We start from the raw sequence: 27989 nt of genomic DNA on the forward strand, positions 1-27989 counted from the left end.
ACATCCTAGCCCTGATTCTGCCTGGCAATATAAAAGAGCAAAAGGGTCATAGCCACCTTGAAAATCATTCACCTCTCCCAGCTCCCAACCTATAAAAAGAAAAGGAACAGAAACTATCACATTCACACTCACTCCTGCTTGCACCCAGGTGGTACAGACAACTTGGCAGTTCGTTGAATTTGTTGCTCTCACTCTGGAGGTGTTGTGTGGGCTGTGACAGATGTGCTGGGGCAGCAGGGCCTCTCTGCTGCAGTTTCTCCATCAAGGCATGATATTTACACACTGAAAGCAAGACAGCACCTCCTCACACATAGTAAGGCACACACTGCCGAAGAGAGCCCTGGCAGGTCCTAACAGGTGACCATGTCCTTCAGTGCATCTCCACTGAGCCACCTAAGTACTCCTGACCTAGGGCCTTTGTTTACTGTACCATTCACTTGTTCATTCATGCATGCATGCATTCATTCATTCAATAAAGATTCCAGAACACACTCTGCCTCTTACTGGTTGTGTGCCCTGGGGTAAGTCCTTTTGTCACTTTGAAGCTCAGTGTCCTTATCTGTAAAATGGTATAAAGAATAACTGCCTTTCCAAGTGAAGGTGAGGAGCAGGCCATGATGAAGAACCAGAGTGGCTGAAGCACAGATGGGTGGGGATGGATAACACAGGTGCAGCTGGGAAGGACGGCAGGACCTAATCAGACAGGGCCCTGCAAGCCATGCTTGAATCTTCATCGATTATAAGAGTGGTGGGGCTGGGCATGGTGGCTCATGCCTGTAATCCAAGCACTTTGGGAGGCCGAGGCAGGTGGATCACAAGGTCAGGAGATCGAGACCACCCTGGCCAACATGGTGAAACCCTGTCTGTACTAAAATACAAAAAATTAGCCAGGCATGGTGGCACACACCTGTAATCCCAGCTACTCAGGAGGCTGAGGCACAGGAATTGCTTGAACCCGGGAGGCGAAGGTTGCAGTGAGCTGAGATTGCACCACTGCATTCCAGCCTGACGACAGAGTGAGACTCCATCTCAAACAAACAAACAAACAAAAATAGTGGTGGGAAGCCATCGGAGGTGCCCAAGCAGGAGAGTGAGATGATCATGTTTGCATTTAAGAGAGTTGGCTGTGGCTATTGTGTAAATGGTGAAGGGGTACACAAGATTTGGGGGGAAATCAGGAATGGTTCAGATGAGAAATTAGGATAAGTTGAACTCAGGTGGTTTTAGTAGAGCTGGGAAAATATATATCCTCAAGGGATATTTAGGAATTAAATGGACAGAACCAAACATGTGGATGAGGAAGTTATAATGATGGTGTATAGAACTCTGGACAGCCTGACTGAGTAGGTGGTGGCTGCCCAGCTAAGGAAGAGACACTGGGTGAGAGCCAAAAACAGGAACTCCATTTGGAGCATCAGCTAGAGATGCCTTCAGATATCCAGGCAAAAGAGACTGGCAGCTGCATGTGTAGGACTAAAATTCAAAGGAGTGGCCCAAGCCAGAGATACCTGGGGATCACATACATGGCTAGCTTCATGGGCTTGTGACCTGCACAGTCACAGAGGGCCTTATGCTAGAAAGGTCCCATGTGTGATTTAACACTTTGTTGTCAGCACTTGAAGTTTTTGATCAAGAAACTCCCACATTTTTATTTTGCACCGGGCCCCCACAAATTATGTAGGTGGTCCTTAATATTTCATAATAACAATAAGATACTGACCACAATGGAAGCTACAGGCATGAATTCATTTGTTCATTCAACAAATACACTCCGGGCATTCTTCTATGCACTGGTGAAATAGCAGACGACAAAAGAGACAAAAATATCTGTCCTCACAGACTCTATACAATAGTGGATGAAGAAAACAAACAAATGAAATAAACTAGTACAATAAATACTATGTGAGATGGTGGTAAACCTCAGAAGGTAAATAAATAAACACAGAGAGCGGATTAGTCTGCTAGAGCTGCCATAAAAAATACCGTAAACAGCAGTGGCTTAAGCAACAGAAATGTATTCTCTCACTGTTCTGGAGACTGGAAGCACAAGATGAAGGTACCAGCAAATTCTGTTTCTCTCTTCCTGGCTTGCAGACGACTGCCTTCTTGCTGTGTGCTCACGTGGCCTTTCTCTGTGCAGGTGGACAGAGCGAGTGTTCTGGTGTATCTTCTTATAAGGACATGAATCCTACTGGATCAGGTCTCCAACCTTAGGACTTCATTTAACCTTAATGATCTCCTTAAAGATCTTGTCTCCAAGTACAGTCACATTGGGAGTTAGGATTTCAACATGTGAATTTTGGAGGACACAGTTCAGTTGGTCTCAGAGGATGGGGAGTGTTGGGGGCAAAGGAGTACAGCAGAGACTGTTAGCTCTACCCCAGGTCACCTGTAGCTTTTGTGGGTAGTTCTCATTTATGCCAATGGAATTTCACCTCAAGCTTCAATGTTTTTCTATGGAAACGTTATGGAATGACTGTCCCTAGGAGTGATTCTCAAATAATTCGAGAAAGCAGGTGATGGATATACCCCAGCTTCCTTGCTCCTGAGCAAGACAGTTCTGAGATGTGCTCTACCTAGTTTCTCAGAGGGTCTCCCACAGTTGTGACACATCCGACTGACTTTCACCCCTTCCCTATTCCACTTCCCTATGACCTCACTATGCTTCAGTAAATATATATATATGTGTGTGTGTGTGTATATACATATACATATGTGTGTGTATATATATATGCATATATATATACATATGTGTGTGTATATATATATGCATATATATATACATATGTGTGAAAGTCAATCAGAGGTGTCACAATGTTTGAATAACATCCCAAGAAGGCGGGGAGCAAGTCACGGGGACATCTGGAGCTGAAGTGTTCCAGACAGAAAGAACAGCAAGTGCAAAGACCTCAGAGTTCTAGGCGCACCAGTGAAGCTGGTACAGAGAGACTGGAATAGAGTAGCAGGAAATGTGATTAGCTGGGTAAAATGTGAGGCTACATTGTAGAGTAGTGCTGGCCAATAGAAATAGAATGTGAGCCACAGATAGGATTCTAAACTTTCTAGTAGCCACACTTAAAAAAGAAACAGGTAAAGTAGATTTAATAATATATTTAGTCAATATATCCAAAATACTATTTTTTCAACATGTAATCAATATAAAAGAATTTATCAAAAAGATTTTTTACATGCACCTGTAGTCCCAGCTACCTGGGAGGCTAAGGCGGGAGAATCACTTGAGCCCGGGAGTTTGAGGCCAGCCTGGGCAACATGGCAAGATCTATACCCGTCTCAAAAAGTGGGCGGGGTGGGGGGGGTATTTTAGATTATTTTTCTCATCGCTGTATCTTCAAATTCTGGTTTATAATTTATGATTGCAGCCCATGACAATTTGGATGCTAAATTTTCATTAAACATATTTAACCCATATTATGGGCTAAATTTCATTTCCTCAAAATTCATATGTTGAAATTCTAACTCCAAGGACCTCAGAATGTGATTATATTTGGAGAGAAGGCCCTTAAAAAGGTGAATATAGTAAAATGAGGTCATATAGGTAAACCCTAATCCAAATGACTGGTGTCCTTATAAGAAGAATCCAAATGACTGGCGTCCTTATAATGACTGGTGTCCTTATAAGAAGAGAGATCAGGGCACAGACACACACAGAAGGAAGACAGTGTAAGACAGCAGAAGATAGCCATCTGCAAGCCAAAGAAAGATACCTCAGAAGATATCAACGCAGTGACACCTTCATCTGAGACTTTCACCCTCTAGAATCATGAGAAAATGGATTTCTGTTTAAGCTGGCCAGTCTGTGGTACTTTGTATGGCATCCCTAGTAAACAATTGCAACCTGTATTTAGCTTTCTAAATCAAAAACTAACTAAAATTTGCACTTGGAAAAGTAGATTCACACACACATGAGTTCTTCCAAATACACTTTCAAAATTCCTTATTTGCTGAGGTTCCATTTCAATGCCTCAATAACCACATGTGACTACTATGTTGGACTGTATAGCTCTAGAGCCTATGGACCATAATAGCAACTTTGGTTTTTACTGTCAGTGAAGTGGAATGACATTAGAGATTTTTGCATAGAAGAATGGCATCATCACTGCAGCTGCTGTGTTAAGAATAGAGTAGGAGGCAAGTATGGAAGCAGAATGTCCAGTGAGGAGGCTAGTACAATAATTGAGGAAGAAATTATGGTTGCTTAAACCAGGGGATGTAGCAATGGAGTTGGTGAAAGTGATCTGTTTCTGGATATGTTTCTAAGCACAGCTGGCAGGATTTCCTGATGGATTGGATGTGGAATGGTAAAAGTCAAGAATGACTACAATTTCTCCCAAGCCCTGACTTTTGAAATAAGAATCTTTTTAAATTGAGGTATAATTTATATACCATAAAATACATCTTTTAAAGGTATACAATTTGGTGGTTTTAGTATACTCATGAGGTTGTACAACAATCACTAAGACCTAATTCCAAAACATTTTTCCACTCCAAAAAGAAACCTCTTACCCATTAGCAGTCATTCCCAGTATTCCCTTCCTCCAACCCCTGAAAATCACACATCTACTTTATATCTCTATGGATTTTCCCATTCTGGACATTTCATATAAATGGAATCATACATTATGTGGTCAGTTGTGTCTGGTGCTTTTCACTTCGTGTAGTGTTTCCAATGTTCATCCATATTGCAACATGTACTTCATTCCTTTTTATGGCTGGTTAGTATTCTATTACACAGATATTCCACATTTTGTCTAGCCACTCAACAATTGATGGTCATATGAGTTGTTTCCACTTTTTGGCTATTCTGAATAATGCTCCCATGAACATTCATGCACAAGGTTTTTTATGTCGAGATATGTTTTTCTTTCTCTTGGAAACTTACCAAGGAGTGGAACTGGTGGGTCATATAGCAGCTAACAATGTTTCCAAAGCAGTTGCACCATTTTGCACCACCAGCAATGAACGAAGGTTTCAATTTCTCTACATACTCACCAACTTTTCTTATTGCCCTGCGTTTTTTATAATTGCCATAGTGGTGGGTGTAAAGTGGTATCTCATTGTAGAAATTTACATTTCCCTAATGACTAATGATGTCGAGTGTCTTTTCATGTGTTCACTGCTTGTATATCTTCCTTGGAGAAATACATATTAAATTATTTGCCCATTATTAATTGGGTTTTTTTTTTTTTGCTGCACTGTAAGTTCTTTATATTCTCTCCATATTCTCATCATACCTTTATCAAATACACTATTTGCAAACATTTTTCATTCTGTGGGTTGCTTTTTTGCTTTCTTAGTAGTTTCGTTTAAAGCACTAAATTTTTTTATTTTGATGAAGTTCAATTTATTTTATGTTAGTTGCTTGTACTTTTGGTATTAGATTTTGTCAAATGCTTTTTCTGCAACTATTGAGATAATCATGGGATTTTTCTGCAACTATTGAGATGATCATGTGATTTTGTCCTTTATTACCTGGATGAATTGTCATGTATTGAAACAACCCAGCCTTCATGGGATAAATCCCAGTTGATCATAGTATATAACCCCTCTGTATATGTTACTAGATTCACTTTGCTAGTATTTTCTTGAGAATTTTTGTATCTATTATATACTTATAAGGGACATTGGCCTGTGGTTTTTTTGTGTGTGTCTGTGATGTCTTTGTTATGTTTTGGTATTATAGTGATACCAGTCTCATAGAACAAATTCGAAAGTGTGTCCTCATGTTTTTATTTTGGAACAGTTTGTGAAGAACTGATATTAATTATTCTTTAAACATTTGGTAGAATTCATGAGTAACTTATCTGGGCCTGACATTTTCTTTGTAGGAAGGTTTTTATTACTAATTCAATCTCTTGACTTGTTATATATCTACCGAGATGTTTTATTTCTTCTTTAGCCAGTTTCAGTAGTTTGTGTGTTTCCAGGAACTTTTCCATTTCATCTAGGCAATTGAATTTGTTGGCATAAATTTTTCACAATATTGTCCTAGAATCTTTTTTATTCCTGTAAGACCAGTAGCAATGTTTTCTCTTTAATTCCAAATTTCAGTAATTTGAGTCTTCTCTATTTTTTCTCAGTCTAGCTTAAAGTTTGTCAATATTGTTGATATTTTCAAAGAAGAAACTTTGAGTCTCATTGATTTTCTAAATTTTTTTATTTCATATTTCATTTATTTCTGCTCTACCCTTTATTATTTTCTTCCTTCTCCTGGCCTGGGGTTTTATTTGCTTTCCTTTTTCTAGCTTCTCCAGGTGAGGTTTAAGTTATTGATTTTAGATCTTATTATTATTTAGTATAGGCATTCACAGCTGAAAATTCCCTCTAAACACTGCATTAGCTGCATCTTGTAAGTTCTGGTATGTTGTGTTTTCATTTCCATCCAATTCAAAGTATTTTCTAATTCCCTTTGTGATTAGGTCTTTAAACTATTGGCTATTTAAGAGTATGTTGTTTAATTGTCATTAATTTGTGAGTTTCCCAAATTTCCTTCTGTTTATTTATTTCAATTGTAGACAGAGAACACATTTTATAAGATTTAAAACCTTTTAAATTTATTAAGACTTGCTTTGTGGCCTGGAGAATATTCCATGTGCCCTTGAGATATTGACTTTTCTGCTGATTTGGGATGGAATGTTCTATAGGTATCTTTTAGATCTAGTTGTTTCACAATGTTTTCAAGTCTTCTATTTCTTTCTTGATCTTCTTTCTGGTTGTTCTATGCATTATAGAAAATGGGGTATCGAATTCTACAATTACTGTTAAATTGTCTCTTTCCCCTTTCAGTTATATTATTTTGTGATTCTGGGCTCTGTTGTTAGGTGCACATGCATTTATAATTGTTCTATTTTTTTGATGGATTAACCCTTTTATCATTATAAAATATCTTTGTCTCTAGTAGCAATTTTTGCCATAAAGTCTGTTTTGTCTGAAACTAATGTAGACCCTTCAGCTTTCTTTTGAGAGATTAGTTTGCACGGTATAGCTTTGCTCATTCTTTTCCTTTCAGCCTATTTTTGTCTGTGAATCAAAAACATGCCTCTTACAGACAGCTTGTTATATCATTTTTTTTAATCTATCCCACCAATTTTTTCCGTTGAATTAGGGTGTTTAATCTTTTTATATTTAATAAAACTACAGATAAGGTAGGACTTGCCTATGCCATTTTATTCTTTTCTACATGTCTTATATCTTTTTGTTCCTCTATTTCATTTTTTTGAGACAGAGTTTCACTCTTGTTGCCCAGGCTGATCTAGGCTCACCACAACCTCCACCTCCCAGGTTCAAGTGATTCTCCTGCCTCAGCTTCCTAAGTAGCTGGGATTACAGGCACCCATCACCACGCCCGGCTAATTTTGTATTTTTAGTAGAGACGGGGTTTCTCCATGCTGGTCATGCTGGTCTCGAACTCCCGACCTCAGGTGATCCACCCGCCTAGGCCTCCCAAAGTGCTAGGATTACAGGAGGCAGCCGCCGCGCCCTGCCACTTACTTCTTTTACTACATTTTTTAGCTATTTTCTTTATAGTTTCCCTGGGGATTATAATTGGTAGGTGGAACATTACAACTTTAAAAGGTTGATGGGGAAAGGATCCTGAAAAGGAGAAGGTACTGAGAGAAGAGGAAAACTCGGGAGGGTGTGGTATCCTAAAATCCAAATAAAGGCTGGACGCGGTGGCTCACATCTGTAATCCCAGCACTTTGGGAGGCTGAGGCAGGTGGATGACGAGGTCAGGAGATTCAGACTATCCTGGCCAACATAATGAAACCTCATCTCTACTAAAATACAAGAAAATTAGCCGGGCGTGGTGGCGTGTGCCTGTAGTCCCAGCTACTCGGGAGGCTGAGGCAGGGGAATCGCTTGAACCCGGGAGGTGGAGGTTGCAGTGAGCCGAGATTGTGCCACTGCACTCCAGCCTGGCGACAGAGGGAGACTTTGTCTAAAAAAAAAAACAAAACAACAACAAAAATCCAATAAAGAAAACATTCAAAGAAAAGGGAGTGATCAATTGTGTTGAATACTGCTGAGAGAAGACATAAGGTCAGAAGTTTATTTGTGACCTTGACAGAGGACTGATGGTAGTGGTGTGAAAATATGACTAGAGTGAGTGAAACCCCTAGAGAAATACGGCAGGGGTAGGAGGGTGGGGGTCTATGTTCAAGAGAAACCTAAAAAAAGTCAGATTGAAAAAGGAAAAGGCATTTCAGATTCTCTGCCTCTTCTTTCTCTAAGAAGTCAAATAAAAATGAAAAAAAAAATGTGTGTATATAAAGGATGAAATGGATTCTGAGGATACTCTCAACAGTCAGAGTTCTCTCTTCTTTGTCTGAGAAGCAGCCATATGGGCCTCTGCAAATATTTAGGCATTTTATTTCAGGATGTATAATAGTTTGCAGAAACTATTTGGAAGGCCTTATAAGTATACAGTTGGCTTGGTCACAACATCCAGCTAGGGGGCTAGAAGCCAGAAAATCACAGATTACCTAATAATTTAGGGAAACCGTAATACTTTGATGTTGTCAACCTACATAACAAACAGAGACTCTCTTAAAAGAAAAATGGTATTTTGTGGAGAATACCGCTTTGCAATTGGAATACACATGCCATAGTAAACTATGTGCATAGTTGGGAAGATAAAGGAAGACAAAGACCTTTAAAGGAAAAGTAAGGAGGATTACATAATTGTTTTTGAGATTATTGTCCTTGACTACAAGGATCAGTAACAAGGGTGATGCCAATTCAATGTTAAACAGGTAGTTGCTGGGCAGTGTTCCTACAGGAGTATTTTTCTGTGTGTGTGTTTAAGATTGCAATGGCCTTTGTGCCATGTTGTGATTTTTGCAGTCTTTCATGACAGTTTTTGTTATCAGCCTTTTATGCATGAGAACCTCCCCATCATGGCCTTCCTTGGTTTTGTCAGGATTTTGTTTGTTTGTTTTCTTGTTTGTTTGTTTAACACAAGTGACCTCATTTTGATTCTGAAAGCTTTCACATTTCCCCTTTTTGATCAAGATCTTTCTCCAAAAGCACCAGTGATCAATCATCCTGTAGTTAGGTTTTCATTGTCCCTGGATGCTGGGATGGACCTATCCTAGACTGTTGGTCTGGTTCCTCATGGGAAGGAGTGAATGGTGCCTAGGAGACGTGTCAAAATCCCTTTAACCACATTTGAGCAACAAGGGAGGTTTGAAGGGAGTAGCTCTCAGGCTACATCTACCCCAAGATCATTATTAGGTTCAATTTTGTCTATTCCATAGTCTTTTATCATCATCTCAAAGTGTTGGGCCTGCATTATTTTCTCAGGAGTTATATGTCTGCAAAAATTTAACAAGTAACAGATACAAAGTTTTAAAAATAAAAATACAAAGTAAAATTAATTGTAATACTCCAATCCCAGTTTGCATAACAGTTTTGAGCCATGAACCTTGGCTTAAAAAGGCAACCAATTAAATAAATCATACAACCATTATCCTGCCAAATGAAAAAGGTAGAAATTAAGAGGCATAAGACTCTCATTATGATATGGAATCCTGTTCTAATATCTTGGTAAAAGCCGTCTACAGCATAAAAACATCACCTTCTTGTACTGGTTTGCAATTCGAATGTCTTTGTTGATGGCAACGGACAGTTTGATGAACTTTGTATGACCTATACATCAACCCTGAGACTTGTTCCTTAAAATTTACCTATTAATAACTTCAGTGTATGGGGCTTCCAGAACAAAGCATTTCTTATTTTTGGTAATTCTATGGAAGAAAATTGAACTGGAGGAAACTAGAAGAATTTAGGATTTAGTCCAGTCTATAGATAGATAACAAGAATTTGGAAAAAATGCATATGGCTACAGTTTAATAAGAGGAGTATTCTAGTGTTTTTAAAACATAGAAAGTACATAGGAATTACATAGGAACTCAAATCTGAATTTCCTGTGTAATTCAACGTAGAGATAAAAAGTGATCAATGTAGAGATAAAAAGTGATAAAAAGAAATCGAAGCCTCAAAACTTCCTCAGGCTAGAAAGCCACATCAAGGAAGACTTTAGATTTCACTTATAGTCTGAAGGTTCTTGGGCCTGCCAGGAAGTGACAATTTTTATTCACTCACTGTAAGGGTGAGAATCTTTGAAGTCAGGCATTCTATGCACATTCACAAATACGACATTTCAGTCAAAGCCTTGGTAATATAACCAATGAATTGTATTGTATACTGTTATATTTTTTGCTTGTTTTATAAAATTTTTATTTTATGTAAAAATAGGTAACATGGTTTCTTTCATTGCATGGATGCCTTGGATAATCCATTTAAAGAAGATCACTTAGTCCAACTAAATGAAACCTATATCCTTCATGTACTGATGGAAACACTGGTGGCACCTACTGAGTCCATATTTCTGGATCAGACTATGCCAGTTTGAGCAGACGCAGCAAGAGTGCAAACCCTGGCTGAATTTTCTCCAGCAGAGCTGCTGGTGACCCATCTTGCTTTCAGGAGTATAATGAGGTAAAGGCATATCCTGTATAAAGGGAGCAGATTCTTTTTGAATTTATGCAAGTAACCATATTGCAAAAAATAACAACAACAAGAAGAATACTCACAAATGTTTTCAAATTTTGGAGGGATCAAATAAGAAGAAAAAGCAAATGTTTTCACCTTTGTTCACAGCAGTATACCTTACCAAATAGCTGTAAACTATAGATAGCTTAAGAGATAAGATTTCCTTAAATCTGAAAAATAAAGCATTTAAGTAAAGAACGAATGATGTTTCAAATAAAAGTCATAAAAACATTATTTTTGGCCTGGTGCAGTGGCTCACATCTGTAATCCCAGCACTTTGGGAGGCTGAGGAGTGTGGATCACTTGAAGTCAGAAGTTGTAGACCAGCCTGGCCAACATGGCAAAACCCCATCTCTACTAAAAATACAAAAATTAGCCAGGCTTAATGATGTGCGCCTGTAGTCCCAGCTACTCAGGAGGCTAAGACATGAGAATAGCTTGAACCTTGGAGGCGGAGACTGCAGTGAGCCAAGACCACACCACTGCACTTCAGCCTGGGCACAGAGTGAGACTCCGTCTCAAAGAAAAAGGAAACAAAACAAACGTTTTTTTCACCAGTTTTCCAATGTCATTAATTTTGTTCTGCTTTGTCTTGATTAGCATCTTCATGAATCCATCAGTATTTTTATTAGAATTCTGGGACATTTTTATTTAGTCCATTGATTTTAAAGCTATTAGAAACCTGTATTTAAGAATACTTGTTAGTATCTTTTCCATGAATCTGATTACAAATGCTTTTAGAGAAAAATTGAGACGATAACGTGGAAGACAGATTTAAAATAGCCATCGTTAAAAATCTGATGAAAGTTCATTACAATCAGCAATTGACAAGGGAATTTGGGATTTTTGTGGCATTCAATATAATAACCAGAACTGTTACAGATATGACATATTACACTTTTAAGAATTTTATAGGGCCAGGCGTGGTGGCTCACACCTGTAATCTCAGCACTTTGGGAGGCCGAGGCAGGAGGATCACCTGAGGTCAGGAGTTCAAGACCAGCCTGGCCAACATGGTGAAACCCCGTCTTTACTAAAAATACAAAAGTTAGCCCAGCATGGTGGCAGCCATCTGTATTCCTAGCTACTCGGGAGGCTGAGGCAGAAGAATCGCTTGAACCTGGGAGGCAGAGGTGCAGTGAGCCGAGATCGCGCCATTGCACTCCAGCCTGGGGGACAAGAACGAGACTTCGTCTCAAAAAAAAAGAATTTTATATACAGTTTTGAAACATTTTTATTAGTAACATACCCATAAATGTAACTGGAAAAAAATCTAGTATCACTTCTCATTTGACAATGTTTCCCATATAATTTACCAAATAAGCCTAATCATTTAATATCTCTCTACAAGATGAGGAATACATCCTTTGAAGCTCTCCAGGGACACCACTGAAAAATATCAAAGTCAATTTTAGGTCAAAAATACTTAATTTAGAATTTTGATATGGGGAAGTCTGTCAAAGATACCCAAAGGTTTAAAACACTTGATCAAAACAGGATCACAGGTCACTGTGGAAATACTAGTTATTCATTTAACTAGAGTGATAATCAAAAGACTTCAAAAGCAATACAGAAAGTTACATGGATGTAAAAATCCTTAACCTCATCAAAACTCAGTTTCTCTAAGTAATCAAAAACCTAATAAACACAACATGAAATTATCTTAATAAAATATACAATCTTTGTTTCTCAGGCCAGTTACCTAAAGGATTTTGTTTTTATTAAAATCTTCTGGCAGTATGATTGCTTCTTTTTATGGGAAACCCATTTAGATATCCTGGAGTCAAACCTGATGAAAAGGCACTTGAATTTAATCAGACACAGGAAGAACATGTTGAAAGCTATGAGTGTACACCACATTAAAGAGGAACATAAACAGGAAAACCAACACCTTGAGCAGGGTAATCCATGGCTTTTAGTAATAGCATGGGAAGTTTTCTGGCTACATGAAGCAATCAAGACACATCAAGAAAAGCCAAGAGTAGGGAGTCAAGTTATACTGGAGGAAACATTGCTTTGCTAGGCCTTCAAGGGAAACATTTCAGTGTCAGGCCATAACAGTAGGGATAGAAATAGAGAGAACGTTATAGGAGCTGGCCAAAATATTTAAGGAGAGAGTTCTCATCCCAGACCTTCTCAAGGAGAGAAAGGAGGAGATCAGAAGGCAATGATATGTGACCTACAAATCTCATGCAGAGATACAGCAAAAGCTGAACTTCTGATATACGAATCCAAGAATCTTCAAGAGGAAAACTTTACCTTGATAATTGAAATTACCATTCTAAATGAGGAAAACAGCATTTCTAACCAGAAACTAGGAAAAACTAAATGTATCTCAGGAAGAAATTTGGCAGAAACATAAACTGTACAACAGGAAGAAGCTGCAGTTCAGAAGATAACTGAAAATTAAAAGAAACAGATTTCAGAATCAAAAATCAAAACCTCTTGCAACTTTTACTAAGAGAAGATCAATACTTCAAAAGAAACTTGGTTGTGCTAACACAGGGAACCAAAATTTTTTACTTATATATCGAAGCTCAATCTTTTTAATTTTTCATATCAAAAGCTCAATTTTTATATCAAAGCTCAATCTTTAGAAAGACATAATTTCCATCTAATTATAGCCAACTTGATCACAGACAAAATTTCTTTCCTAAATTCATCCTTCACAAACCTTATCACAACTTACTCAGACTGTCAATGACATGCTTCAGCCTTTTGCTTTGTCCTGTGTTTCCTCTTTCTTAAATAACTAGTCATTTTACTTTAGGAAAAAATTCACTACACAAAATTCTTTCTCATACAAAATTTTTCTTTTGTTCTTTTTTAATCTTCCTTACCAAAAATACATCTTTATACCTGTACCTTTCTTCACATCTCTCACTCTCCTACTTACTGGTTCCTTTCTATCTTGTTCTACGTCTTTTCTAAATTTACTTCTGGAAACAAGCCTCTGGATTGAGATTAAATTTTTTTTTCTCAATGAGGAATACGTTTTGTTGTTTTTTTTGTTTTTTTTTTTTTTTGAGTCAGAGTCTCACTCTGCTGCCCAGGCTGGAGTGCAGTGGCACGATCTTGGCTCACGGCAAGCTCCACCTCCTGGGTTCACACCATTCTCCTGCCTTGGCCTCCCAAGTAGCTGGGACTACAGGCGCCCACCACCACACCTGGCTAATTTTTTTGTATTTTTAGTAGAGACGGGGGTTTCACCGTGTTAACCAGGATGGTCTTGATCTCCTGACCTGGTGATCCGCTCACCTGCCTCCCAAAGTGCTGGGATTAGAGGCGTGAGCCACCGCGCCCGGCCGAGGAATACATTTTTATGCCTTTCTTATAATTTCTCTCATTAAAAACACATCTTACTTTTTGGTACACTTTGTGAACAGAATTATATATTACTTAGAATTTTTTACTCTTAGTAACCTCAATTTCTAGTGAAAACCTAGGAAGCAAGAAATTTTGAACTGTCGGCTACATCTCAGTATTTTATCTTATTTGTAAATGACCTAGACGTTAATATCTATCACTTAATTTAACATAATTTTAAGACTTTAAATCACATGAAAAGTTCATTTATAAACATGTATTTGACTTATTTTCTATTTTTTTATTTTTTCTTCTCATTATTGCATTTTTTTATTATTATACTTTAAGTTCTGGGATACATGTGCAGAATGTGCAAGTTTGTTACATAGGTATACACGTGCCATGGTGGTTTGCTGCAAACATCAACCCGTCATCTACATTAGGTATTTCTCCTAATGCTATCTGTCCCGTAGCCCTCCACCCCTCTACAGGCCCTGGTGTGTGATGTTCCCCTCCCTGTGTCCATGTGTTCTCATTGTTCAACTCCCACTTATGAGTAAGAACATGCAGTGTTTGGTTTTCTGTTCCTGTGTTAGTTTGCTGAGAATGATGGTTTCCAGCTTCATCCATGCTTCTGCAAAGGACATGAACTTATTCTTTTTCACGGCTACATAGTATTCCATGGTGTATATGTGTGGGTTGGTTCCAAGTCTTTGCTATTGTGAATAGTGCTGCAATAACCATATGTGTGCATGTGTCTCTATAGCAGAATGATTGATAATCCTTTGGGTAAATACCCAGTAATGCAATTGCTGGGTTAAATGGTATTTCTGGTTCTAGATCCTTGAGGAATCGCCACGCTGTCTTCCACAATGGTTGAACTAATTTACACTCCCACCAACAGTGTAAAAGCATTCCTATTTCTCCACATCCTCTCCAGCATCTGTTGTTTCCTGACTTTTTAATGATCACCATTCTAACTGGCATAAGATGGTATCTCAATGTAGTCTTGATTTGCGTTTCTCTAATGACCAGTGATGATGAGCTTTTTTTCATATGTTTGTTGGCCGCATAAATGTATTCTTTTGAGAAGTGTCTGTTCATATCCTTCGCCCAGTTTTTGATGGGGTTGTTTTTTTCTTGTAAACTTATTTAAGTTCCTTGTAGATTCTGGATATTAGCCCTTTAACAGATGAGTAGATTGCAAAAATTTTCTCCCATTCTGTAGGTTGCCTGTTCACTCTGATGATAGTTTGTTTTGCTGTGCAGAAGCTCTTTAGTTTAATTAGATCCCATTTGTCAATTTTGGCTTTTGTTGTCATTGCTTTCAGTGTTTTAGTCATGAAGTCCTTGCCTATGGCTATGTCTTCAATGGCAATGTCTAGGTATTCCTCTAGAGTTTTTATGGCTTTTAAGTCTTTAATCCATCTTGAGTCAAATTTTGTAGGAACGGTCCAGTTTCAGTTTTCTGCATATGGTTAGCCAGTTTTCCCAACACCATTTATTAAATAGGGAATCCTTTCCCTATTGCTTGCTTTTGTCAGGTTTGTCAAAGATCAGATGGTTGTAGATGTGCGGCATTATTTCTGAGGTCTCTGTTCTGTTCCATTGGTCTATATATCTGTTTTAGTATCAGTACCATGCTGTTTTGGTTACTGTAGCCTTGTGGTATAGTTTGAAGTCAGGTAGCATGATGCCTCCAGCTTTCTTCTTTTTGCTTAGGATTTTCTTGGCTATACAGGCTCTTTTTTGGTTCCATATGAAATTTAAAGTAGTTTTTTCTAATTCTGTGAAGAAAGTCAATGGTAGCTTGATGGGGATAGCACTGAATACATAAATTACTTTGGGCAGTATGGCCATTTTCATGATATTGATTCTTCCTATCCATGAGCATGGAATGTTTTTCCATTTGTTTGTGTCCTCTCTCTTCCCTTGAGCAGTGGTTTGTAGTTCTCCTTGAAGTGGTCCTTCACATCCCTTGTAAGTTGGATTCCTAGGTATTTTATTCTCTTTGTAGCAATTGTGAATGGGAGTTCACTCATGATTTGGCTCTCTGTTTGTCTGTTCTTGGTGTACAGGAATGCTTCTGGTTTTTGCACATTGATTTTGTATCCTGAGACTTTGCTGAAGGTGCTTATCAGCTTAAGGATATTTTGGGCTGAGACAATGGGGTTTTCTAAATATACAATCACGTCATCTGCAAACAGAGACAATTTGACTTCCTCTCTTCCTATTTGAATACCCTTTCTTTCTTTCTCTTGCCTGATTGCCCTGGCCAGAACTTCCAATACTATGTTGAAGAGCATGGACTAATAGTATGGTGAGAGAGGGCATCCTTGTCTTGTGCCAGTTTTCAAAGGGAATGCTTCCAGCTTTTGCCCATTCAGTATGATATTGGCTGTGGGTTTGTCATAAATAGCTCTTATTATTTTGAGATATGTTCCATCAGTACCTAGTTTATTGAGAGTTTTTAGCATGAAGGGGTGTTGAATTTTATCAAAGGCCTTTTCTGCATCTGTTGAGATAATCATGTGGTTTTTGCCATTGGTTCTGTTTATGTGATGAATTGTGTTTATTGATTTGCGTATGTTGAACCAGCCTTGCATCCCAAGGGTGAAGCCGACATGATCATGGTGGATAAGATTTTTGATGTGCTGCTGGATTCGGTTTGCCAGTATTTTATTGAGGATTTTTATATCCATGTTCATCAAGGATATTGGCCTAAAATTTGTTGTTGTTGTTTTGTCTCTGCCAGATTTTGGTATCAGGGTGATGCTGGCCTCATAAAATGAGTTAGGGAGGATTCCTTTCTTCTATTGTTTGGAATAGTTTCAGAAGGAATGGTACCAGTTCCTCTTTGTACCTCTGGTGGAATTTGGCTATGAATCTGTCTGGTTCTGGACATTTTTTGGTTGGTAGGCTATTAATTACTGCCTCAGTTTCAGAACTTGTTACTTGTCTGTTCAGGGATTTCACTTCTTCTTGATATAGTCTTGGGAGGGTGTATGTGTCCAGGAATTTATCCATTTCTTCTAGATTTTCTAGTTTATTTGCATAGAGGTGTTTATAGTATTCTCTGATGCTAGTTTTTCTTCTGTGAGATCAGTGGTGATATCCCGTTTATCATTTTTTATTGTGTTTATTTGATTCTTCTCTCTTTTCTTCTTTATTAATGTGGCTAGTGGCCTATTTATTTTGTTAATCTTTTCAAAAAACCAGCTCCTGGATTCATTGATTCATTGATTTTTAGAGGGGGTTTTTGTGTCTCTATCTCCTTCAGTTCTTCTCTGATCTTAGTTATTTCTCGTCTTCTGCTAGCTTTCAAATTAGTTTGCTCTTGCTTCTCTAGTTCTTTTAATTGTGATGTTTGGGTGTCGATTTTAGATCTTTCCCACTTTCTCCTGCGGGCATTTAGTACTATAAATTTCCCTCTACACACTGCTTTAAATGTGTCCCAGAGATTCTGGTACATTGTGTCTTTGTTCTCACTGGTTTCAAATAACGTATTTATTTCTGCCTTAATTTTGTTATTTACCCAGTTTTTTATCTAAATTATTTATTTTTCAAAAATTTACCTAGACCATTTATGAAAACTGACATATTGAACAAAGCAAGTCATCATTTCAAGTTATTTCCCTGTTAATCATTTTTGTAGGCTCTGAATATTTGGTGTTCATCTCAACATCAGCACAAAGGTCAGAAGTAGGCTGGAAAAAAATAAATAAATAACGAGAGATCTTAGAAGCCTCTATATATTAACTCTGTAGTTGCAGTTTTTACTTCAGCTCCAAGAAAAACAGGCTTGGTGAGTTCAAATGATCTCCATGATAGCCATGGATTTAGAAATGCGCATGAGAAAAGCGATGTAGTCTGCTGGGGCCATAGAAAAACTGGCATGACTTAGAATTTTGAGAATCCCATTCCCTTTCTTATCAATCTTTCCAGAGCAAAGAAAATCCTATAACTTTGATCGGGGGATATCAGGAGTTTGGACTGGTGTTTATATGGTGGTGACTGTCCTAAGTGGCTTTCAACTGGCCATCTTGCATCCACCATTTAGAATGTTCTTTTTTGCTCTCAGAAAATTTTCAAAAACAAGCAAGGGAAAAGAGTCAAATCATTTGTACGCACACCTAACCAAGCCAAAATGAAACTGAAATCAGTGTGTTCACAAATATTTTAAATCAGGCATACAGATCAAACACAATATTAAATTAGGCACGCAGAACCAAGATGAATTCACCAGAAAAGATATGCCCCACAGAGAATGTAAATCCTGTAGAAACCAAGCTACTCAGACCAGGACACTTGTCTTTATACAAGAAAGGGCTTTCAACGAACAAAAACAAAAACAAACAAACAAACAAAAAAAAAAAAACACTTTCACGGTCCCAAGAGAGATAGATGCAAGGTTTTTTATTTAAGATAGCCTTATAACAAAACCAAATCCCGAATAAATTCAAAAAGCCTGTACCAAAAAGAAGGGGGTTTGGCTTGAGACAAGACTCCTTGTGCAGAAAAGGTGAGCCATGAAGGAGAGAGCCCATAGAGCTCAGGTGAGTACTGCATATCAGTTCCAGGAATCACCAATTCCTTCCAAAAGTGATCTTATGTAAGGTCCCACTTCTGGACACCATTTCTATCAGAGAAGCTGTATAGAAGAAAGTGATGCTTATTTGGGGGTGCAGCATTACAATGGGAACACACACACTGTAGTTAACTATCCTTGACTACAAGGATCAAGAACAAGAGTAGCACTAGCTCAAGACTGGACAGGCAGTTGCTGGGCAGCTGTCCCCACAGGAGTATTTTTTTGCGTAAGGTTGTAATGGCCTTTGTGCAAAGTTGTGTTTTTTTCAGTCTTTTGTGATATTCTTATTATCAGTCACGTATGCATGAGAACCTTCTCTTCATGGCCTTCCCTGGATCTATTTGTCAAGATTTTTTTTTTAACACAAGCAACTCCATTTTGATTCTGACAACTTTCACAGTGTCCACCTAAGAGAGAATTTTCTTTTCCTTTCACTTCAGATACTATCACACTTATTCAATCCTTAAAGTATTCAAAGGCAATCAGCAACATTTGAATCCTTTTCTATTCCTAATGAAAGTAAAAATGTCTTCCCAATTTCCTGAGTGGGAATTGAGGCCAAATAGAAGATAGTTTTCCACAGGAAAGGTCTTCCAATAGACCAGAAATGGGGAAAAGTATACGTAATAGACTTAATACTTGCCTGCCTCCCCAACATCTATTCCCTTTATTCTTGCTAAATTCCCCCAAATTCAGATATACACACCTTCCCCTAGGGCAGAGTTTCTCAATGTTGGCACTATTGACATTCTGAGCCAGCTAATTCTTTGTTTGCGGGTGGAGGGATGGACTGTCCTGTGCACCATAACATTGCTACATGTTTAGCATCTTCCCTGGCCTCCACCCACTAGATTCCAGTAGCACACCTCCCACCCTCCAGTTGTTCCACGGGGGCAAAATCATTTCCCTTTGAAAACCACTGCTGCAGGGGTAGAACACAGTTGTTCAGGCCTACATCAATTATTACAATCCCATTCTGGCCCACAGTTATCTTTTCAAGGGGAAACACATGTCCCAATTCAGTTCAAGAGTATTACAGCAAATGTTTGTTAGCTTCACGAAATGAAATTCTCACTCTCTCTAAATTTTGTAGTGTATGAAAGAAACTCTAAGAACCAGTGCTTTCATTTTCCCTGCACTAGGGAAAAAAGCCAGGCTTAAAATGAAAAAAAGCCAGGCTTAGAATGAAGCTGACACCACATGAGGCTAAACAGAAACTCTGAAAGAAACTGAGTTCTGATTACATTTTCAAATTGCTAAGTCAGTTCTGACCCGGAATCATGAATGTATCTCCTTTTTTTGTTTGTTTGTTTAAGACAGTTTCAGTTGGGTTTTCTGTTATTTGGTACTGTTAAAAGAAAAGCTTTAGACAAATTAGATTTAGGAGTTTAATTGAGCAAAAAATACATTCGTGAATCCCTCAGAAGCAGCAGAGGTTCAGAGAGCTCCGCCCCACAACATGGGCAGGAAGCATTAATGGACAGAAAACAGAAGTGAGGTGCAGAAACAGCCTTATTGGTTACAGCTCTGCGTTTACCTTTTCTGAACATCACCTGATCCGTGGGCTGCCTGCAACTGACTGAAGCTCCACTGTTGTGATTGGCTGAGCCTCAGCCATTTGTGACAGAAGTTAGGCTTTGAGTTAGTTTATGTACTAAGTTAGGTTGCAGTTCATTATGTAAGGATTCAAAGTACGAAGGCATCCTCAGGCCAAATTTAGTTTAGTTGAACACTATTAAAGGCATCTTACCTTGTAAAATATGGTAAGTAGATTTATGACATTTAGACATCAGGAAAGTTTTGACCCAGTCTAAAAAGAAGAAGTCTATTATTAACTTCCAGGTTTGAAAAAAAGTTAAGGAGAGTTGAACTTAATTTCCGTCCGTCTTTGAACTCACTGCATCCATCCCAAAGTCATGTCAGTTGTGTAGTCAAATGAGTTATGTCAAAAGTGCTTCATCATATAGAACCCATCAAAATGCCCTGATTACCATTTCAGGCAGAATGGTCGCAAGAGACCTTATGGCAGAAAAGAAAGATAATGACCACACGGATTTTAGGTGTTTTTATTACTACCTTGTTGACATCGGCAAAATCACCCCTCTGGGTCAACATTTGTCAAACTGTAGTCCATGGATCCTTAGGAGCCCATGAGCCCTTTTCAGGGGACCCACAAAATCCATACTATTTTTATAACAATATTAAGGAAAAATTTCATCACATCGACAGTTGCACCAATGGTTGGCAAAACTACAGGGGTCTTAGCACAAATCAAGGCAATGGCAACAAACCATACTCACAGTAATTATATTTTTTATTCCCAGTAAAACAAACAAAAAATCACTTCACTTAAGAATATCCTTGACAAAAGAGCAGAAATTATTAATTTTAGTACATCTTGACCGTGATTGCGTGTCTTTTTAATTCTGTGTGACTAAATGGAAAGAATGCTTAAAGCACTTCTGCGGCATACCCAAGTACAATGATCGTCTTGAGGAAAAGAACTTGCGTGATTGTTTGAATCACCAGCTGAACTAGTTGCTTTTTTCATGAAATGCCATTTTTACTTGAAAGAACAACTGACAAACTATGGTTTTCTCAGACTTGGGTATCTGGCAGACATTTCCTCAAAAATGAGCAAGTGAACCTGTCACTTCAAGGAAAACAATCTTGATAAAATTTGAGCTCTCAAGAGAAAATTAGAATTTTGAAAAACTTGTATCTACCACAGTAAGCTTGACAGCTTCCCAGCATTTAAGATCTTTTCTGATGAGATCAGTAGTCATGTTAAAAATGTAATTTTTTGATATTGTATAATAAGATATGTCAGATTTGAAAGATCTGCATAACTCATTGAACCATTTTTCTGTTAGGTTGTTTGTCATTTTCTTATTGGTTTTAGGAGTTTTTTTTTCTAGATAGGAAGCATTTTTCAGTTATGTGCATTTATATCTTATCTTGTACTATTTGCTTGTCTTTCCACCCTCTTTATGATGTCTTCAATAAACAGAATTTTTTGGTTTTTATGTAGTCAAATTTATCAATCTTTTCCTTAATGGTTAGTGTTTGTTGGCCTTGTTTTCTGATCCTGAGACAAGAATATATTCTCCCATGTTATCTTCAGAAACGTTGTGGTTTTACCTTTTACATTTAGGTTTTTAATCTACCCAGAATTTTTAATTAGGTTGAATTAAATTATTATTAGGTTTCATTAGGTCGAATAAAATTGCCTATACTTGACAGCTTTTGACCTACAAAATTGCTATTCTATATCATTCAACACAATATATGATGTGAGGCAGGAATATATTTTTGTTTCTTCCCATATGAGTAGCAAATTTCCCCATTACTATTTATTTACAAGTCTATCTTGCCCACTGATCCACAGTGCCAACTTTCTAATGAAGTTCTTTTTGTTGATCTCTGTTCCAATACTACACCATCTCGATTATTACGGTTTTAAAACAATTATTAATATCTTTAGGGCAAGACCTCCCACCTTGTTCTTTCTTGTCAGTGAATTCGGCTATTCTTGACTCTGCCTTTCCAAACAAATTCTTTAACCAGCTTGTAAGTTTTCAACAACAACAACAAACAAACAAACACACAAAAAACAGTGAGAATTTTAATTGGAATTGCACTAACTCCATACATCAACTTGGAAGAATAGGCCTTTTCGCAATGTTGGGTCCTCCAGTCAATGAACACCGAATACCTCTCAATTTATGTCTTATTTAATATCTTTCAATAAAAAGTTATAATTTTCATCTAAGAGGTTTTACATGTCTCTTATTAGATTCCCTTCCAGGTACTATTTTGGGTCTGAGATTTGATTTTATACTACTTACAAGCTAATAAGTTGACCTGTTATTGTTTCATGAATGCTGGCAGAAGACACAAGCCTCCTGAAGAGATGAAAACTCTATTACTTACGGCCTAGCAAGCAGCATGTGCATTGGTTTTCCTCAACCCAAGTCCCATGAAGGATTACAGGTGGATGCTATGCACGGAGGGGGTTTGCCTGACAGCTGAGGAACACTGAGCTTGGGAAAGCCATTATTCCATTGCAAGCAAGAAGCAGGCTTGCTCTTTTCTCCAGAGGAAAACATTATCTTGTCCTGCAAGATTTTTCACTGCAAAAGCAACCCCTTGTGGCCTGCATGAAGAATTGCTGGGGCCTTGCATTCTTGTAAAAGTAATCTTGTAAATGATTACCTTTGTAAAAATTTCATTTTCTAACTCTCTGTTGCTGATACACAGAAATATAATTTAATTTTGTACACTAATCTTTTAGCATGCATACCAAACTCATTAATTCTAATCATTTATCCTTCCACTCTTTTTTTTTTTTTTTCTTGAGACAGAGTCTCACTCACTCTGTTGCCCAAGCTAGAGTGCAGTGGCACCATCTTGGCTCATTGCAACCTTCACATCCCGGGTTCAAGCAATTCTCCTGCCTTAGCCTTTTGAGTAGCTGGGATTACAGGCATGTTCTACCGCACCCAGCTAATTTTTGTATTTTTAGTAAAGACAGGGTTTTACCATGTTGGCCAGGCTGGTCTCAAACTCCTGACCTCAAGTGATCCCCCTGCCTCGGCCTCCTGAAGTGCTGGGATTATAGGTGTGAGCCACTGTGCCTGGCCTATTCTTCCATTCTATAAAATAATATCTTGTATGTTTTCTTTAAAAAAAAAGATAAAAGTAAACTGCATCAGTTAAAATAGTATGTAAATCATATTTTAAATAATAAAGTATTGTTTCTTTTGTCCTAAACATTACATCTTTTATTCTTTTTTTCCTGCCTTATTTCATTGGTTAAAATCTCCAGAGCAATGTAAGTGGTGAGAGATAGCACTCTCATCTCATTTTCTTTTAATCTCAAAAAGAAAGTTTTCAAAATTGTATCATTACAAATGATGCTTTCTTTTCTTCTCTCCCCTTTTATTTTTATAGATACCTTCTATTAAATTAAATAATTCTTTTCTACTTTCACTTTGCTAAATGTTTACAATGCTTACTTCCACTTTGCTAAATGCTTTGCTAAATGTTATACTGGATAATATATTTTCTGCACCTATTGTTAGTTATCATAATATGACTTTCCTCCATTTATCTAGTAATGTTAAAATAAACATAATTTTCTATATTAAAATATTACATTCTTGAGATAAACTCAACTTTGTCAGGATGTATTATCAGTTTTATACATTGTTAAATTTGATTAATCTTTTCATTTATGTTGGCATTTGGAGTACAAAATTTTCTTCAAGTCCTGCTTTAGCTTCATCTCACACATTTTGATTTGTAGTATTTTATATTTTCATTTGATTTAAATTTTTTCTAATTTCCATAAGCATTTCTTTTTTGAACCAAGGGTTATTTAGAAGTGTTTTTTCATCCACAAAACAATAACCCTTCTAGTTATCATTCTATCATCAATTTCTAGCTTAATTTGATTGTGCTCAGAAGACTCCATCTACATTTTTCAGTCTTTTAAAACTTGTGTAGGTTTGCTTTACAGTCAGCATATAGCCAATTTTCGTAAGATATTCTGCGTATTTTGAAAAAAATGGATATGCTGCACTGGTCAAGGCAATGATATGTGTTCATTAAGTCAAGATTTTCCATCAGGTTGTTCAAAATACTCTAAATTTCAATTGATACTTTTATTCGCTTGTTCAATCAATTATTGAAAAAGGAGTATTAAAATGACCTACTATGAGGCCAGGTGCAGTGGCTCCTGCTTGTAATCCCAGCACTTTGGGAGGCGGAGGCGGGCGGATCACTTGAGGTCAGGAGCTCGAGACCAGCCCGGCCAACACGGTGAAACCCTGTCTCTACTAAAAAATACAAAAGTTAGCTGGGTTTGGTGGCCCATGCCTGTTGTCCCAGCTACTTGAGAGGCTGAGGCACGAGAATCACTTGAACCCAGGAGGTGGAGGTTGCAGCGAGCCGAGATCACCTCACTACACTCCAGCCTTGGCCATAGAGCAAGACTCCATCTCAAAATAAAATAAAATAACCCAATATGATTATGGATTTGTCTATTTCTTCTTTGAATTCTGACCATTTTTGCTTGAATATTTGGATGTCTTATTATTAAGGTATATATAATTTAAAATTATTATAACTTTTTGATAAACTGAAGTGGGTTTTTTTGTTTGTTTCTATGAAGTGATTATCTCTGGTAAGAATTTTGGCTTTTCTGATCTTAAAATAATTACAGTAGTTTCCTTTTGGTTAGATTTTGCCTGATGTATCTTTTTTCATTCTTTTTTCTTTTACCCTTTCTATATCCTTATATTTTAGATGTTTCTTTTATAGATAGCATATAGTTGGATTTTGTATTTTATCCAATCAGATCATCTTTTTGCTGTTAACTCTGTAGCACTTATTCTTTTTTATTAAATAAACTGTATTTTTTAGAACAGTTTTAGATTTACAGAAAAATTACAAAGGCAGCACAGAAGGCTTCCATATATTCTATACCCAGTTGTCCCTATTATTAACATCTTAAGTTAATATATTATATTTTTTATAATTAATTAGCTGATATTGACACATTATTATTAACTAAAGTCAGATTTCTTTTTTTTTCTTTTTTTTTTTGTTTTTTGTTTTTTGGAAATGGGGTCTTTCTATGTTGCCCAAGTTGGTCTCAAACTCCTGAACTCAAGCAATCCACCCGCCTCAGCCTCCCAAAGTGCTAGGATTACAGGTGCAAGCCACCGTGCCCAGCCCAGATTTCTTTTCACCTAATATCCTTCTTCTGTTCCAGGATTCCATCCAGGATAACACATTACATTTAGTCACAATGTCCCCTTAGGTTCCTCTTGGCTGTGATGATTTTTAAGGCTTTCCTTGTCTTTGATGACCTTGACAGTTTTGAAGATTACTGGCCAGATATTTTGTAAAATGTCTCCCAATTGGGATTTGTCTGATTTTTTTTCTTATAATTAGACTTGACATAGTTTGTTTTGAGGAGGAATAACACAGAAGTAAAGTGCCATTTTCATCACATCATAACAAGGGTACATACTATCAACATGACTTATCACTGCTGAGGTTGACCCCACTCACTGGGCTGAGATACTGTTTATCAAGTTTCTCCATTATTAGGTTATTCTTCTTTTCCCCCATCCATACTGTATTTTTTGGAAGTCACTATGTGCAGACCACACTTGAGTTATACATCATCTCCTTGAGGGCAAAGTATCTACAGAAATTACTTGCAATTTTTCTGCATGGGAGAATTGTTTCTTCTCTTTCATTTACTTATTCATTCAATCATTTATTTTTATCTCTATAGACTCATGGATATTTGCTTTAACTTTGTGTTATAAGTCAATACTACTTCATTTTGTGGCTCAAATTCCTCCAGTTTTGGCTTTTGAGAGCTCTTCTAGTTGGCTCCCTGCACCCCTACATCATGGTGAAATTTTTGTTTTGGTTTTTTTTTAATTTTTTTGTGTTTGTTTGAGCATTTTCTTACTTTATGGCATTCCAAGATGTTCTAGGCTTATTTTGCATATTTCCTGCCCCAGTCTTAGAATCAACCATTTCTCCAAGAAGCCTGACTTTTTAAATTATTATTATTGGATAATGGTATTATAAATCAAGATCTGGGAGCTAGGTGTGTTCATTGTTACTGGGGTGTCATTTTTTTCTCTCAGGCCCTCTCAGTTGACAGGGCAAATAAATATCTGTGTGTATATTAACCCACACATAACCATTTTTATCTATATCAGATGACGTAAGTTCTTACTGATGTCCCCAACTCTAGTCCATATGGCTCATTCTAGCCTCTTCTCCATGCTTCTCTGTAAATTCCCACTCCAACAGTGAGACACCTAACTCCCACCATCTGCCATCCATTTACTTAATTGTACAATTCCAGTATACAGCCGTAGTAGTATCAGAATTGTTAACCTGTACCTCCATGGGAAGCAATTTTGTCAGCTAGAGTCCAGTGCTTATGTTCCATTTGCCTTTAGTCTTAACAGACACCATTTATTTCCAAACCTACCACCTATCTCTCCCACCTATTCTCCCACCCTATTCAGTGAGATCTTTTAAAATGTATTTGTGATCTAGTTAGATTCTGTTGTCACAGTTGCATTATTTCTGGGGATCACTCAGACACCTAAATGATTTTTCTCTTAATTTGCATGCATTGAGGTCCACTGTTTGTGTTGTACCGCCCTATGAGTTTTGACAAAAGCATAACATCATGTATCCTCCGTCATAGTGGCATACAGAATAGTTCCGCTGCCCTAAAAAAAAAAAAAAAAAAAAAAAATTCCTTGTGCTTTGTTCATTCATTCCTCACTTTCTAAACCCCTGGCAACCACTGATCTTTTTACTGACTGTATAGTTTTGACATTTGTAGAATTTCATGTAACTGTAATCAAATAATATATAGCCTTTTCAGACTGGTTTCTTTTATTAAGCAACATGGATTTAAGATTCCTCCACATCTTATCATGGCTTCATAGCTTATTTCTTTTATCACTGAATAATATTTCATGGATATACCAGTTTGTTCATCCATTCACCTATTGAAGAACATCTTGGTTGCTTCCAGTGTGGGGCAATTACGAGTAACACTCTTACAAACATTTGTATGAAGGTTTTTGAGTGGACATAAATTTTCAGCTTAACTGGATGAACATGTAGAAATTTGATTGCCAGAAGGTATAGTTAAGAGTATGTTTAGCTTTGTAAGAAACTGCCAAACTCTTTCAAAGTGGCTGTACCATTTTGCATTCCCACCAGCAATAAATGTGAGTTTCTGTTTCTCTGAATCTTAGCCAGGATCTTATATTGTCAGTTTTCTACTTTTGACCATATAGGTGTGTAGTGGTATCTCATTGTTGTTTTATTTGCAATTCCCTAATAACAAATGTTGTTGAGTATCTTTTCACATGCTTACATGTCATCTATCTTCTTTGGTAAGGTGTCCATTCAGATTTTTGCTCTGTTTTTTGTTTGTTTTGTTTGTTTGTTTGTTTATTTTTTCAGACGGAGTCTCACTCTGTAGCCCAGGCTGGAGTGCAGTGGGGCGATCTCGGCTCACTGAAAGCTCCGCCTCCCAGGTTCACGCCATTCTTCTGCCTCAGCCTCCCGAGTAGCTGGGACTACAGGTGCCCGCCACCACGCCCAGCTAATTTTCTGTAATTTTAGTAGAGATGGGGTTTCACCATGGTCTCGATCTCCTGACCTCGTGATCCTCCCACCTCGGTCTCCCAAAGTGCTGGGATTACAGGCGTGAGCCACCGCGCCCAGACGGTTTTTTTTGTTTTTTGTTTTGTTTTGTTTTTTTAACCCCTGTTTTGTTGGGTGCTTAAGCTACTTGCCGTGAAATTTCCTGTGTGTGGAAAGGTTGAAGTTGGGTTTAGATCTCACTCACATCTATACTTAGCTTGTGACACGTTGGATTTACAGAATTTGGGAATAGGCTTTGAACTTTGTTTTCTGTCTCTCTCTTTCTCTCTTTTACACATACACACATGCACACACA

At 37.6% G+C, this 27989-nt stretch overlaps 1 protein-coding gene and 1 long non-coding RNA gene across 2 annotated transcripts in view; both read right to left on the reverse strand.

Annotated features, from left to right (window-relative positions):
• The window catches only part of LOC129135534 (uncharacterized), a 33703-nt gene extending 13531 nt beyond the window's left edge, over positions 1-20172 (reverse strand). The window contains exon 1 of the long non-coding RNA XR_008536468.1: positions 20007-20172. This is a non-coding gene — a long non-coding RNA (uncharacterized LOC129135534). The remainder of the gene's footprint in view (positions 1-20006) is intronic.
• LOC129135533 (small ribosomal subunit protein uS14-like) lies at positions 10343-10495 on the reverse strand. The gene has a single exon (XM_054655961.1). The coding sequence runs from the start codon at positions 10493-10495 to the stop codon at positions 10343-10345; it is 153 nt and encodes a 50-aa protein (XP_054511936.1).
• Positions 20173-27989: the final 7817 nt, after the last annotated feature.

The sequence above is a fragment of the Pan troglodytes genome, chromosome 1, assembly GCF_028858775.2.
Source record: "Pan troglodytes isolate AG18354 chromosome 1, NHGRI_mPanTro3-v2.0_pri, whole genome shotgun sequence".
NCBI lineage: Eukaryota > Metazoa > Chordata > Mammalia > Primates > Hominidae > Pan > Pan troglodytes.

Bases quoted from the DNA above. Each gene is read 5' to 3' on its own strand.
- LOC129135533 (XM_054655961.1), bottom strand. From the start codon at position 10,495: ATGGGTCACCAGCAGCTCTGCTGGAGAAAATTCAGCCAGGGTTTGCAC.